General features: G+C 42.6%; 1 protein-coding gene across 7 annotated transcripts in view; it reads left to right on the forward strand.

The window, feature by feature from the left end:
• The window catches only part of stambpl1 (STAM binding protein-like 1), a 69,655-nt gene that overhangs the window by 7,474 nt on the left and 45,732 nt on the right, over positions 1-16,449 (forward strand). For 6 of the 7 annotated variants that reach the window (XR_012096108.1, XM_073027378.1, XM_073027377.1 and 3 more), the window contains exon 2: positions 15,763-15,855. Coding sequence is in view for 6 of the 7 variants with exons in the window: in XM_073027378.1 (XP_072883479.1) it covers positions 15,820-15,855 (36 nt within the window). In the remaining variant the exon portion in view is untranslated. Of the gene's footprint in view, positions 1-6,135; positions 6,305-15,762; positions 15,856-16,449 lie in introns of all 7 variants that reach the window. The other variant, XM_073027374.1, reaches the window with a different exon arrangement.

Raw genomic sequence — 16,449 nt, forward strand, 5'->3', positions numbered from 1 at the left:
ATAGGAAGGATGTGGAAGCATTGGAAAGGGTACAGAGGAGATTTACCAGGATGCTGCCTGGTTTAGAGAGTATGGATTATGATCAGAGATTAAGAGAGCTAGGGCTTTACTCTTTGGAGAGAAGGAGGATGAGAGGAGAGATGATAGAGGTGTACAAGATATTAAGAGGAATAGATAGAATGGACAGTCAGTGCCTCTTCCCCAGGGCACCACTGCTCAATACAAGGGGACATGGCTTTAAGGTAAGGGGTGGGAAGTTCAAGGGGGATATTAGAGGAAGGTTTTTCACTCAGAGAGTGGTTGGTGTGTGGAATGCACTGCCTGAGTCAGTGGTGGAGGCAGATACACTAGTGAAGTTTAAGAGACTACTAGACAGGTATATGGAGGAATTTAAGGTGAGGGGTTATATGGGAGACAGGGTTTAAGGGTCGGCCCAACATTGTGGGTCGAAGGGCCTGTACTGTGCTGTACTATTCTATGTTCTATATAACAGGTAGGGTAGACAAAGGAGAGCCAGTGGATCCACGAGGAAATCTGCAGATGCTGGAAATTCAAACAACACACACAAAATGCTGGTGGAACACAGCAGGCCAGGCAGCATCTATAGAGAGAAACACAGTGGATGTTGTTTCTTTGGATTTTCACAAACAAGCTACTGCACATGAGGCCAGGAAACAAGACAAGAGCCCGTGGTATTACAGGCAAGATACTAGCATGGATGGAAAATTGACAGGCAGGAGGCATAGATGGGAATAAAGGGGGCCTTTTCTGCTTGGCTGCTGGTGACAAGTGTTCTGCAGGGGTTGGTGTTGGAGCTGCTTTTCACATTACGCATATGTCAGTGATTTGGAGGATGGAATTGAAGGCTTTGTGGCCATGTTTGCAGAGTTGTGGATGATACAAAGATAAGGGGAGGGGCAGGTGGTGTTGAGGAAGCAGGAGCCTGCAGAAAGACTTGGACAGATTGGCAGAATGGGTAAAGAAGTGGCAGATGGACTATCGTATAGGGAAGTCTATGGTCATGCACTTTGGTGGAAGAAATAAAAGGGTAAACTGTTTTCTAAACTGGGAGCAAATTTAAAAATCAGAGGTGCAAAGGGACTTAGGAAGTCGACTGTACTTCCTAAGAAGGTTGGCGTCATTCAATGTCTGTAGTGAGATGCTGAAGATGTTCTATAGGTCAGTTGTGGAGAGCGCCCTCTTCTTTGTGGTGGCGTGTTGGGGAGGAAGCATTAAGAAGAGGGACGCCTCACGTCTTAATAAGCTGGTAAGGAAGGTGGGCTCTGTCGTGGGCAAAGTACTGGAGGGTTTAACATCGGTAGCTGAGCGAAGGGCGCTGAGTAGGCTACGGTCAATTATGGATAACTCTGAACATCCTCTACATAGCACCATCCAGAGACAGAGAAGCAGTTTCAGCGACAGGTTACTATCGATGCAATGCTCCTCAGACAGGATGAAGAGGTCAATACTCCCCAATGCCATTAGGCTTTACAATTCTACCGCCAGGACTTAAGAACTTTTTAAAACTATTATTAATGCTTTTTGAGATAGTGATTTAGATGCATATCATATTTTTTACTGAGTTAAGTATTGTATGTAATTAGTTTTGCTACAACAAGTGTATGGGACATTGGAAAAAAAGTTGAATTTCCCCATGGGATGAATAAAGTATCTATCTATCTATCTATTGTGCAGGATTCTTTAAAGGTTAACTTTCAGGTTGAGTTGCTAGTAAGGAAGGCAAGTGCAATGTTAACATTTATTTTGAGAGGACTAGAAAATAAAATCAAGTATGCAATGCTGAGGCTTTTAAGGCATTTGTCAGACTGCAGGATTGAGCAGCTTTGGGCCCCCTATCTAAGGTCCTGGATTTGAGGTGGGTTCTGTGGAGATTCACAAGAATGATTCCAGGAATGAAAGGATTAATGTATGGGGAGCCTTTGATGGTTCTAGGCATGTATTTGCTGGCGTTTAGAAGAATAAGGGGCGGTCTCATTGAAACCTATCAAATATTGAAAGGCCAAGGTAGAGTGGATGTTGAGAGGATGTTTCCTGCAGTGGGGGAGTCTAGGACCAGAGGACACAGCCTCAGCATAGAAGGATGCCCCTTAAAGAACAGATAAGGAGGAATCTCTTTAGCCAGAGGGTGATGAATCTGTGGAAATCATTACCATGGGTGGCTGTGGAGACCAAGTTACTGGGTATACTTAAAACGGAGATTGATAAGTTCTTGATTAGTATGGGCATCAAAGGTTACACGTAGATGGCTGGAGAATGGGGTTGAGAGAGATAATAAACCTGCCATGACAGAATGGCGGAACAGACTCAAATGGGCCGAATGGTCTAATTCTGTCTTATGGTCTAAAATGGTCAAATTACAGATCTTGTTGTCACAGGTGCACTTTAGGGGAAGCAAGATAAACGTAAATGGGTGAAGAATAGAATATGATATGGGGTTTGATAAGGAAAGATGAATGGGTTATTAATAAAGGCATGAATCAGTAGAGACGAATATTTCTGGGCTGTGGAGAATACTGTGTAATAGCATGATCCAAACCTCAAGTATCTGTTTTAGCTCTGGGAATGTGTTTATTATTGGGGGAGGAGGTGGAGAGATGTGATCTCACAGGCACTTGGGCAATGCATTATTTAGTTTGCACTTACTGGGTCCTATGTAGTGATGTCAAGCTGATAATTTGCTTCAGTAATATGGGTTGAGTGATGAATATCACCTAGAGAACATGACCAGATGGAATAATTTCGGTGTTTGAAGTTGATAAGCCGAACTTCAAATTTAACAGCATCAGCAGAATCAAAATTATGACCCTTTCCCTTGTGTCTTTTTTATTTTGAAGTCGAAACTCGGTCTCAAGAAGTAAACTAACATTTATTTATCTGGAAACGTGATAATTTTGTTCCTGAGTGGTCCTATTGCAAAGATGTTTGTCGAGTCATTTCAGGACATGTCTAGGGTTTGTATCCAGCTAACAGAGTAGTGCTTGTAGATCACCAGACGGAGTGTGTTACGCAGCTGTTTGGAGGGCAATTGTGCCAGTTGGTTTGCCAATCCATTACTCTGGCTCCTTCACTCACTCAACATTTCGAGCTACCTTAACCAATGGGTACAAGGTGATCCAGGTGTTCCCCAACCCCTTCTTTGCCCAGGCAGACTTTCTGATCGAGTTCAAGAGTAAAAAGCGTTGTGAGATGATTTTTTTTAACCTTTCTGAAGTCCAGGTTTCCGAGACAAACTCTTAATTTTGCCGTTGCTGTTTTCCGTTAATTTTTCCATTGATCCATGGAGAAGTCCAGCGCTGATGGTGCGGAGTGAGGTGAGTCGCTCAGGGGATATACTGGTGGGCTAGCCAAGATGGCCATTCAGCGGATAGTCAGGGGCTCTGCCTGAGCTGACTGTCTTCCCCACTTCCGGGGTTACATTCGTGCTTGAGTGTCCCTAGAGAGGGAGCATGCGGTTGCTCTGGGCACAGTGGTGTGCTGAGAACAAACGGTGGGCCCCATGGGGAATTGGGTATTGTGTGGATGATAGTAAATATATTTCAATTGTAAAACGTTTTGAAAAATCACTTATTGCGTGTTTTTTGTGAGTGAAGGAACTTCTGTAGTTTTGTAAGTAATTAAAAAAAAAGTCCTTCAGAGACCAAGTGCTCATCCATACACTAATCCTTCTCTAACCCATTCTGTTACTCCCACATTCCCATGAATGTGGCCAACTGAGCTATCAATCTGCAATATTTGGTCACAGGGAAAGCAAACTTCAGGCAGAGCGCATCAGAGGTCATAATCGAACATCGGCCAACTGACGCTGCGAGGCCTTGGGCCTAAGTTGTGCTTTATTTGATTCTTTTAAACTTATTCACTGGACACCACAGGAGCATCAGGAAATGGTTATTATATTTAAGTCAAGATTTGTTTTTTTTTTGTATTTCACTTGGTCTCCACCTGCAAATTCATCACAGGCTTGTTTTGTTTAATTTCAACTTTGTGGAAAATTTTATTTTTATCCCATGTGTTAATCTTTAAGTGGCGTGCCACTTGGGAATTTATTTGCACAGCCCTTTGTTATTGTGATTTTTCAGGCCACATGTGGGGAACTTGAAACAAAAGCCAGCTATTATATTACAGCAGTTTCATTTTAAACAAAACATCTATTCTGGTTGGGGAAAAAAATCCATGTTCCTTTGTTCATCATAGTGTGAAAAATGGCAGCACTTTCATCATTATCGTTGAATAAATTTGAGCTGTTCGGGAAATGAGCACTTAAAACAGTTTCACTTTGACTGCAATCTTTATAAATATAAGAAGATTTTACGGTCTGGAGTCAAAGTGGTACACAAAAGTATACTGAAAGATTGAAGCAAATGTTACAAGTAGGCTGTTAGGAGAAAATACTGAGTTTCTTTGTTAAGTAGATAGCCCATCTTTTTATAAACTTGCAGTGAAAGTGGAAAATTCAAGCATTTTTTGTCATATCAGATGAAGAAATTATGCCCTTGAAACTTCTCTTATCTCGTATTAATATACTTTGAAGGTTTTTAGATATGTGCTAGTAAAGATTATATTTCAGAGGTGAGGCAGCTGACTCGGTGCATATTGCAAAGACACGAGCGCTGAGTCTGCACCCTCATGTTATTTTCCCCTGGTTTGTTCTTTGTATTGTGAGCTAATCAGGGACAAAGAGCAACAAAATGTACAGCACAGGAACAGGCCCTTCAGCCCATTGTGTGTGACACACTAAGTGGACTAATGACCTACAATCCCCTTTGTCCGCTTCTGGTCCATACCCCTTCATTCTTTGAATTTCCCTTGTGTCTCAGAGCCCCTTAAATACATCTGTTGTATCTACCTCCACCTTCATCCCTGGCACACTCGGCACCTTATTTCTAAAGAAATTGGCCTTGCACATCTCGTTTGAATTTACATTGTCACCTGAAATGCATTGACGCTGGGAAAAAGATACTGGATGTCCCAGTGTTGCTTGGCTCATTACAGTAGCATTTTCAAATCTCATCGAAGTTGAACTTCTTTTAATGCTATATAACGAGAGAGATATTTTGCATTGTGTGTATGCGCGCATGCTTTCAGGTAACAAGATGGGCGTGGAACGTTGGCCCTGATCCATTTTGTCAGTAGTGTGAAGCAGTAAGTCTCTCAAGAGGACCACAGCCATGTCTTGGTTTGGTGGCTTGCATTCCTCAATGACTAGGAGAGCTAGGTTGCTGGAGTTGCGGCCTTGTGCTTTGGCTCTTGGTAGGGTCCCTCATGCCAAACAGGTCAAAGGGTAGAGGCCAGACCAAATCATCCACCTCGTTGGACTAACTATCCTGACTGGTAAAAACAAAATTGTTATGAAGAATCCTTTTACATCTGCGTGTGACAGTGTAGCGGATTATCCACCCGCGACTTGTATGGCTGACAGTGCTGAAAACCAGGAGGAAGCTACTGGCACGATGAAGGAAGCCCTGAACACTGCCAGCGATGGGTCCTGAAATGCCAGCAGTGTAATGGGCAGTAAGTAAGCATGCAGCAAAAAGGCTGTTTCACAAAGCTCCCAGTTTATTCCTTTCATTCACTTAGGTCTGGAGTTAAATTCTAAAGTAGAGAAGATGCCCATTTAGACTTGAAGCAGTGATGTACTTGCAGTGCACAAAGTCCGCAGAATAGAGTTAAAAACTAAAGATATAGGACAGGATGTATAGGGATGACTGCTGGTGACAAATCAGGATGATACATGTCTAAACCAGGTCATGATATTAGTGGATGAAGAGTATGTGCAGTGGATGATTCTGAACTCTATGTACAAAAGAAATAGAAGCAGAAGTTGGCCATGGTAGCCTTTCAAACCTTTTTAAGTAGTTTTTTGGGACCAAGATATTACTGCTGAGCTCAACATATGTTTGCACCTTCCTGGAGCCTCTTGAAGTGGGTGGTATGCTAGGGCATTTCTGAGGGCGTTTAGGTCGAGTCAGATGAGGATAGCTGATTTCCACCACATCGTCCAGTCAAGATGGCGCCAGCGAACAACGCTACCTTAGCCGACATCTTCTAGATACTCCACGAAACTGTTTCTTTTGCTGCTTCTCTTTTAATTTTTAATTGTTTTTCTGGTATTATAAGAGCCTGTGATCACCAGTTTGAAGATCGATTGCGCGATTTGGAATCTTGTCTCTGAGAAGATTCTAGAGGGTGAGAGGCACGAGGCCAAGAAGCTTAGAGACGGGACAGGAGCTCATGATCAACTCCATTTCTCACTGATTGAAGCATTGAGGAAGATTGAAATATTGAGGCGAGCGAGTGTTCTACCGGCCTCTTACTCACTGCTGCCGGAGGAAGGTGTCTGCGTTTGATGGTCTCTCACGGGGGTGGTTGATTTTGTTTGTACAGCCTCCATGGTTTTCTTTGATTCCTGGCTGTCTAGAGAAGACGATTCTCAGAGTTGTATATTGCATACATACTTTCATAATAAATATACCTTGAACTTTGAAACACTAGTGTAATCAGTAGATTTTTAGAACATGTTATTGGTTTTATTATTACTAATGATTACTTTGTTTTTAAAATCCAGAATATAAATTCCACAACTACAATAGTGGATGTGAAATTGGGTCTCTTAATTATTAATCTTGGTTCACTTGACTGCCAGGCCTCTGGATTACTATCCCAGTGATGTATTTATTGCACCATCATTCAATAAAATTATTGTTGGTCTGATCTTGGCAACTTTTCTATGTAGTCCACAGATCCTATTGTCTCTGTTTTGCTTCGGGTCTCTGAGAAAGAGAATTCCAAAGATTCATGATCCTCTGTAAAGCTTTCTTATCTCTATGCAAAATGCAGGTTGTTTTTATTATGAAATTGTGCCCCATGTGCTGGAGTCTCCCTTCAGCGGAAATAACCTCTCACCTCTGATCCATCAAAGTTCCCTCCCCCCCCCCCCCCCAACTGAGAATCTTTCAATTTTCAGTACGATCAACTTTCACTCTTCTTCAGCTTCAGCGAGTACTGGCCTGACTGCTCAGATTTTCCTCATAAGGCAGTCCCTTTGTTGGCAGTTTGAACTGCCCGAATAAAGTATATCTTTTAAACAGTGAGAACAAACCCCCACATGTACTCTCTCTAGTACACTGTATTGTTGTAGCAAGACTTCACTGGTTTTATCTACATACATCTACTGTCACTTGATTTACCTTGTGTATTTTTGATAGACTCGCCCTTTGCAATAAAGATGACATTTATCTTGCTGCTCTTGTGTGCAAACTTTCTTTGCTTCATCAAGTCAAGTCACTTTTATTGTCATTTCGACCAGAACTGCTAGTACAGTACATAGTAAAAATGAGACAACGTTTTTCAGGACCATGGTGTTACATGACACAGTACAAAAAACTAGACTGAACTACATAATAAAAAAACACAGAGAAAGCTACACTAGACTACAGACCTACACAGGACTGCATAAAGTGCACAAAAAAAGTGCAGGCATTTACAGTAAATAATAAACAGGACAGTAGGGCAGTAGGGTGTCAGTCCAGGCTTCGGGTATTGAGGAGTCTGATAGCTTGGGGGAAGAAACTGTTACATAGTCTGGTTGTGAGAGCCCGAATGCTTCGGAGCCTTTTCCCAGACGGCAGGAGGGAGAAGAGATTCTATGAGGGGTGCATGGGGTCCTTCATAATGCTGTTTCCTTTGCGGATGCAGCGTGTAATGTAAATGTCCATGATGGCAGGAAGAGAGACCCTGATGATCTTCTCAGCTGACCTCACTATCCACTGCAGGGTCTTGCGATCCGAGATGGTGCAATTTCCGAACCAGGCAGTGATGCAGTTGCTCAGGATGCTCTCAATACAACCCCTGTAGAACGTGATGAGGATGGGGGGGTGGAAGGTGGACTTTCCTCAGCCTTCGCAAAAAGTAGAGACGCTGCTGGGCTTTCGTTGCTAAGGAGCTGGTGTTGAGGGACCAGGTGAGATTCTCCACCAGGTGAACACCAAGAAATTTGGTGCTGTTTACGATCTCTACCGAGGAGCCGTCGATGTTCAGCGGGGAGTGGTCGCTCCGTGCCCTCCTGAAGTCAACAACCATCTCTTTTGTGTCAAGACATGCAAATGCCTCTGGACAGCATGTTGTCTCCAGTTAAACAGAGAACAGTACAGGCCCTTCGGCCCATGATGTACCTACCTTTTAACCTACTCGAGGATCAATCTAACTGTTCCTCCTACATAGACCTCCATTTTACTGTCATCCATGTGTCTTTCTGAGTTTCATAACTGTCTCTAATGTATCTGCCTTTGCTATCACCTCCCGGAAGGTTGTTTCTGTGTAAAAACAACTTGCCTCTGCCATCCTCCCCCTACTATACTTTCCTCCAATCACCTCCCCCCCCCCCCCCCCACACCTGCTCCCGGTACTGAATTAGTTGTATCTGCCCTGGGGAAAAGTCTGTGGTTATCTACTCGATCTGTCTGTCTTATCATCTTGTACACCTCCATCAAGTCACCTCTTATCCTCTGCTCTAAGGGGAAAAGCCCTAGTTTACTCAACCTTTCCTCAAAAGACATGCTCTCTATTCCAGGCAGCATGCTGGTAGATCTCCTCTGCACCCAAACCTTTCACATCTTTCCTACAGTGTAAGAGAATCTGCAGATGCTGGAAATCCAGAGCAACACACCTCAAAATGCTAGAGGAACTCAGCAGGTCAGGCAGCATCTATGGAGATGAATAAACAGTCGACATTTCGGGCCAAGACCTTTCATCTTGGCCCTGAAACATTGCCCCTTTTCCATAGGTGCTGCCTGACCTGTTGAATTCCTCCAGCATTTTTGTGTGCGGTATATTCTTCCTATAATGAGGCGACCAGGACTGCACCCAATATTCAAAATGTGATTGAAATGCTGTTTTATTTTTCTTCTTCCTAAAATGGATAGCATCATGTTTCCCCGATCTATTAACATTTTACCCACTCATTTGAGCTATCCGAAGGACTGGGTGCTCTGTCTTTATTCTATCTTGATTTATAAGATACGGTATGTTTGACTTTCACTAAAACTCTGGTTACTTATAATGTAGGCAACATGGCATCAGTGTGGGCCGACAGTATTTGTGTGGCTGGAAAACTAACGTTTGGAATAGAGTACCGGTAACTGATTGTAGCTCCAAGGCTGTATTCACAGGCATCTTTTTATATTACTGAGGTAGTCTTGTTTGGCAAAGGAGCTGTCAGACATCACCTTAAATTGTGACGAGATTGCTATTCACAGTCGCATATACTATCTTGTGTTTTTGATACCCTTTCCACGGGTGTTTTCATTGTAAAAATGGGCATTTTAGTTAGTAACAGTTGTAAACAATATATACAATATATTTTTCGTTTTGCCATTTGTTATTAAAGTCATTGAGAGTGCGATAGGCATTACTACAAGAATAATTCTTCGATTTTTTAGTGCCGTGCAGTTTTTGGTACTTGGGGCATTTGGATGTTGATGAGATACTGACTGTATTAACTCAATTATTCATGCTTGCAGACCCATTTCAGGTTTAAGGGAATAATCTTTCTCACTGGCATTTTGTCTCGAGCAGCAGATGGTTCTGCAGCTGTGCTGTGACCTTCATTGACTGATGGGTGGAAAGAAGTTTTATATTTTGCAGGCTGCAGATTTCCTGTCATCTTCTAATGCTGGTACCTTAATCTGATTATCTACACCCTGCTGTGTAATAATGGCACAGCCACAGAGTTTCCTCTAACTTTTAAGTTATTACTTCCTTTTTTTTCTGAAACTTTTTTGCCCAAATCAGTAAAACCAGATTTAATGATATCTGTGGACAGTCTCTCAGTACTGATCACCTTAATTTTTGTCAGTTAAGGTTAAAGTTTCGCTTTGTCACGTATATTAAAGTATATAGTGAAATGCGTTGTTTGCGTCAAATCAAAATTCGTGAGAATCCCGCCGAGCTGCCTGCAGTGTTGCCATGCTTCTGGCGCCAGCTTAGTACGCCCAAAATTCACACCTCTTGGGTATGTGAGAGAACCAGTACCGCTTGAGGAAACACGTTCAGTCGCAGGGTGAACACATAAACTCCTTAGAGACAATGGCAGGAATTGAACTCTGATCTTACAGCTGGTGCTGTAAAGCATTGAGCTTACAGCTACGACACTGCGCCACCCTACTTAAAACACTTAAAGCAGGGCTCCAACCTTTTTAATGCCATGGATCCCTATCATTAACTGGGAGGTCCGTGGACCCCAGGTTGGGAACCCCTGACTTAAAGGATCTGCTGAACTTTCTCCCCTCAGGTGATGAGAACTTTTAAATGTTATCGGTCTTTCCAAGTTTCTGTTTACTTTTCGTTTCTGGTTTGCATGTACTTGTTGCTTTCTTGTGTGTGTGGAGACGCGCTCTCTCCCACTCTTTCTTTGTCTTGTAAGTTCTTTTATTATTCCATTAATTATTTTCAAACACAGATTCATAGCATACAGGTGCTGCATCAATTTTTTTCCTGAATATTTAGCCCATTTTCTGATTTTTAAGAGCATGTAGTAGGTAGGGTACCTAAGACTTTTGCAGATTGTAAATCTGCCAGGAGCAAAGAAAATTGGGAATGGCGAGGGTGGGATGCCGTTAGAGGGGTACGGGACAGGTGGCAGAGAAGGAGTGCTTGGGGGAGCGGTGGGGTACCACTGATGCAGACGCACCCAGCCCTGACACAGGTGAGGTCATTTGATTTTAAACAACTTGTTTATTAATTATCACAGAATGTCTCTCTGGTGTTTCCCGCACCCTGCCCCTTCCCACTCTCAGTCCACAGGAGACCCTGATCAGAATCAGGTTTATTATTACCTGCATCATGAAATTTGTGGTTTTTTTATGGCAGCAGTACAGCACAATACATAAAATTACTACAGTACTGTGCAAAAATCTTACACTCCCTCACTGTATGTAAGTGCCTAAGACTAAGGGGGTGGGGTTGGTGGTGGTAGGAGTGCAGTGTGTTAGTGCAAACACTAATACTGGGTGCAATGACAGGATTAGTGCGTGAATGCCTACTCTTGGTCCAGGTGGTGCAGTGAGGGTCTTGATACACACACTGGCCTTGGGGACAGTGAGGGTCTTGATACACACACTGGCCTTGGGGGCAGTGAGGATCTTGATACACACACTGGCCTTGGGGGCAGTGAGGATCTTGATACACACACTGGCCTTGGGGGCAGTGAGGATCTTGATACACACACTGGCCTTGGTGTGTTTGAGTGTGTTAGGGTGGACTCTGATCCTGGGTGCAATGGTGTTGGGGTTTTAGTACAGGCATTATTCCAGGAGTAGAGGGGAGGCGTTGGTGCAGACACTGTTCCTGGTGTTAGGTGTGTTCGTATAGACACTCGTCCCAGTTTGGTGAGTGTTGGGCGGGTGTTTGGGGTTAGTGAAGACTCTGGTCCAAATTATGTAGCGCATATTAGTGCAGACACAGGTCTCGGCTGGTGCACTGGGAGGTTTAGTAAAGGTGGGGTGTATGCAGTGGGCGTCCAGTACTCACACCAGCAGCAGAACAGCTCGGCTAGAATCGAGTTTCGAACCCCGCTTCCTGGCGCTGGAATCACATGAGGGTTATTTTTGGAAAGTAAAGCGGGCGACCGGCGTCTGACGTGAGTGAAGGTCACAGGCTTTGCGGCAGGAAACAGCCTCCCTCTTCCTTCGCTCCCCCTCCGTGTCCTGGCTCGCTGCAGGACTGGGACCCGCCGGTTGGCTCTGCTCGGTGCGCCCGCTCCTGGACTCGGGTCGGTGCCGTAGAAGGATGTTTTCTTTAAAATCATTTTTAAGGATCTGAGCAGTAAGGCCAGCCTGTGTCACCCTGTGCTGACTGCTGAGGAGAAGGTGAAAGTAAGCCATCTTGAACTACTACGTACAGTCCTTCTCATAAAGGGACTCTGACTGTCTGCTATTAGACAGGCAGTTCCAGGATTTAGACCTAGTAAGGATGAAAAACTGGTAAAGTTGGTAACACAATAATTACACTCTAGCTGCCCTCATTATCCCAATTTACCTGCCTTACTCTTATGACAGACATTCTCATTGTCCTATCCATCTTTTCAGCCTCCTTCTCTGTAAGTTTACAAATGACATTTTTCACAGTTCTGATGAGTGCGTTTTGATTTCATTTTCCAGAGTTGCTGCCTGACTTGCCGAGTATTTCTGGCGTTTTGAATTTATCTCAGTGTTCCAGCATCTGCAGTTTTGATTTTCCTTAGTTTAGATGTTATTTTCAAAATTTACATTTGATTCCATTTTCAATTGTTTTGCTCAGTTTAAAAAAAATTGTTCAATTGCAATGATGCAAAAGCAAATCGCCACAAATGTTGGGCATCTGGTATAAAACAGAAAATGCTGGAAGAATTCAGTATATCAGGTAGCACCTTTGAATGGAGAAAGAGTTTATGTTTCAGAACTTAGATATTCGAGATAAAAACAGGTTTTAAGCTGCAGAGTATGGGTGATGAGTGAGATGGCAAACGGGATAGTCAGTATTTCTTTGTTATTTTTAAGATTGCTCAAGTGAGGGATAGCCCGCAATACAATTTAATCTTATCATTACATTATCTTCTCTCGGTTGAATAGCCAGAATTTAGGTTAACCTGACTTGAGACACAACTGTGCTTCTGCCGAACCTTGTTTTTCAGAAATAACTTTGACCTTGTATGAAGTACATCTCTTCTCTTTGTGAATGAGAGATCCTACACTGATTCAGCTTATCCTCTGACATCACTTTGATCTTGTACTTTGTGATTGATGGCTTCCATCAGGAATTGATTTAGCCTTGAGGCATCTCTCAAAATGTGCCAGTTGTTGTTCCACATAAGTCACGTAACTTTTTGAGGCGGTATTGATTATTAAGCTGAGAAATGCGGTGCACATCAAGGTTTCATACTCAGTATTGAGGTGAAAGAGTGTTAATAGCTTCTGGTTCTCCAGTCGATTAGGCTTCTGTTGCCTTGAGATCTTTAACCTCTATTTGAAAGCTGAAGTAATCAGTTTAACATAGCAACCAAATTCTAGAACCTTCAAGAGTACAAGGCTCTCTTCTGCATTACAGTGCTTTCAGATCAAGTCAGGAGTTTTTGGGTCCATTGTTACCTTGCTGAAAATATTTGCTTCTCCGGTGGGCTTGCCGCTAGTCATGTGGCAAAGAGGTCAGTTGCCTTTCCACGAGTTACGAGGAGGTCTCTGCAACTTGAACAAAAACGATCAGCACACGGGAGTACACTAACAGCAGAGGAGCCCACAATATTAAGCTTGCCAGCCCGACTGGATTTAAAGAGCAGGTAATATGGACTTGCACAAGATTCATTATGTCCGCAGTGGCTCCCCGATTCAGAGGAGGTGAGCACAAGGGCCCTTCTCAGCCAGGTGAATCGAAGGGGATCTTCCTCCATGTGGGTGCTGCTTGTGACAGCTCAAGGACTCACTTGGAGTTCCTTTGAATTTTTTATTATGCTATGATATTATTAAACTCAAAGGAGTCCAGAGAAGATTTATGAAATGCTGCCAGGGCCGAAGGACCTGAATTATAGGAAGATAATGGCAGACTTGGACTTCATTGCATGGAGCATAGGAGACAGAGGGACTGCTAAAGTCATGAGGGGTGTAGATAGGGTGAAAAAGGAGTTAGCAACCAGAGGACATGGGTTAAGAGAGGGGAAAGATTTAAATGGGACCTGAGGAGCAACTTCTTCACACAGATGGTAGTGATGAGCTTCTGGAGAAAGGTACAATAACAAACATTTAAAGATGTTTGGATAGGTAGATGTATCAGAGGAGATTTGGGGAATAAGCGTCAAATGTGGACAAATGGGACTAGTTTGCTGGGCACCATAATCAGCATCGACACGTTGGGCTGACTGGTCTGTTTCTATGCTATGCACCTCTGTGTCTCTACGACTTGCTATGGAGTTCCATTGACACCCTTTCAACCAGGAGAAAGGGTTTACATGGCCAAGCTGGGCTGAAACCTTTTATAAAGTTGACTAAAATTGGTTATATCGAGGCTTAAAATTGACCCTGATGAGAGGAACATTCAACAGCACGAAAGGTCTGGGTGATAGAGGGAGGTGGTAACTCAGTGTGGCAGCCAGAGAGGAAACAAAAGTCTTAAGACCCATGAACGTGTTTCCTAAGCCTTTTATTTTGTTTCCAAATTCATTATAATATTGTCACACAGTGCCTTGCAGATTATTTACACAAAACACTGTACTGTTTATACATAGCATATTGTTTGATTAAAGGGTGCCAGGTTTTTGTTGTGTTCTGATGATCCAGGCAGATCATGGTCCATGTTTGTTGTGTTCACTGGGGGAGAAGGTGCTTGGGTACTCTCCTGCATTGGCTCTGTTCTTGTTCATTGGCCACCACATGCGACAAGCCCTCACAATGTTCCTTTAGCTGTCAGCTAACATTTATAAGCCCGCTGTTTCTGATTTGTGCGTTTAATACTATTAAGAACATCTGTATTGCAAAGTCCAGTGTTCGTACCCCTTCACCTAGGGTCACCTATCATTTTCCAGCTTGTACTTATTTCCCTGACCCCCCCCCCCCACCTTCTTATTCTAGCATCTTCCCCCTTCCTTTCCCATCCCGATGAAGGGTCTCAGCCTAAAACGTCGACAGTTTATTCCCCTCCATAGATGTTGCCTGACCTCCTGAGTTCCTCCAGCATGTTGTTTGTGTGTTACTGTGGACTTCCAGCATCTGCAGAATCTCTTGTCTTTATGTTGACATACTGATGCGGTGATAGAGCTGTATCAGGAGGTTTAATATTTCTGATGATTAGTCTACCATTTTGATGTTGTTTATGAGAGATTACCTTGGCAACGTTGACTAGTCAGTGTTGCACACCACTGTTGCACACCACTGTTTTACTTGTAAAATATTGTTTTTTTTAATACTTCCCATTGGTTCAATGTCTTATAAATTCCCATGTCACATTTTAATGTGAACTGCCCAATTAAAGCCTATCTTGCTGTAAATACATATTCCACCCCAGTTGAAGTGTTGTGCGGTGTTAGAAGAATATATAGAGGAGAAGAATAAGACCTATAAAGGGGGCATGAGAAGATAAGTATCCAGATGTTCTCACCAGTGGGAGAACGTCAAATGAAGGGACACAACTGGGAATCAAAGAGGTTGGCATTTAAATTTGAGGTCTTCTCAGTGGCTGGTGAAATGTGAAAAGATGTTGAATCTTAGAAATTATCTACTCCAGTGGGCTGTAATGGTGAGATCATTAGTGGTTTAAAAGAGGAACTTTGAAAGGAGTTGAGGGCAAGGGGAGCTGGCACAATTGGACAAGATCCTGGGGTAGGTCAGCCGTGATCATATTGAACGACAGAGCTGACTTGAGTGGTTGAGTAGTCTACTCCTGTTTTCCTCAGTTCCTGCAGCCAGTTTGCATTCTTCACTTCTGTCTGATTATTTCTGACATTGAAAAGCACTATTATAGCTGAAACAAAAACTATAAAAACACAATTCAACTACTTATGCAACAGATTAGGAGCTTCTCTAATGCATGGAGTGCATGTTCTTTTTATTGTCTGTGTTTTTTGCATAATTAGTTGAATTGTGTTTTAATGAGAAAATGTTTTGCATATCTTGATGTTAGTGTGATCATGATTTAGAACAATTCTTTGCCTCTGTCTAAACAGAATGACAACAGAACTGTTTGAAGATGAGAATGTGCTAACTTTTGCTTTCTTCCTCATAGGTGAAGTGAGGAATCGAAACATTAAGAGGGAGCTCCGAACCTAATTCACGTGCAGATATGGAGTTTGATCAGCCTTTTACATTCATCTCTCTGGTATTACTTATGTATTAATAATCATAGAATTAAAATTCACCAAGGTTGGCATCTGTAGCATTCTTTTGGAAGTCTTACAAGCTGCCTTTACAGGATTGGTTGGGAAAGTTTCCTCCTAGCAGAAATATTGCTGTGACAGTTTTTCTCCTCCTTGAATGTAATGATCTTGATCAAATTGCACTGGATTGTCTGGTTTCCTGTTGATCTTCATCTACATGGTGGAACTTTTTAAAGTGGATTTAGGGCAAGATGTAATTGGATGACATTTGGCTTCAAAGATTGAAAACAAAATGTGCATTATTAAAAGATGGAAGTAATAGAATTGGAGAAAAACATTTTTACAAGTCTAGTTTAATTGAGATAAACAAATATTTTGTAAAGAGCTTTCGAAATTTTCAATTCACCATTGTATTTTTTTTAAAAGGACAATACATCTGATGTTGTTGACAATTGTTTCATTAGCTTAGAGAGTTTGTGAGGGAAAAATTCCATTTATCTGCTGTTTGATGAAAAATTTGAGAAATTTCCTGTGCAGTAAATTTCTAATAGTCTGCTGTCTGGGAATTCAGAATTCCTAAAGGCTCTGTATCTGAC

Source organism: Hemitrygon akajei, chromosome 23 (genome assembly GCF_048418815.1).
Source record: "Hemitrygon akajei chromosome 23, sHemAka1.3, whole genome shotgun sequence".
Taxonomy (NCBI): Eukaryota; Metazoa; Chordata; class Chondrichthyes; order Myliobatiformes; family Dasyatidae; genus Hemitrygon; species Hemitrygon akajei.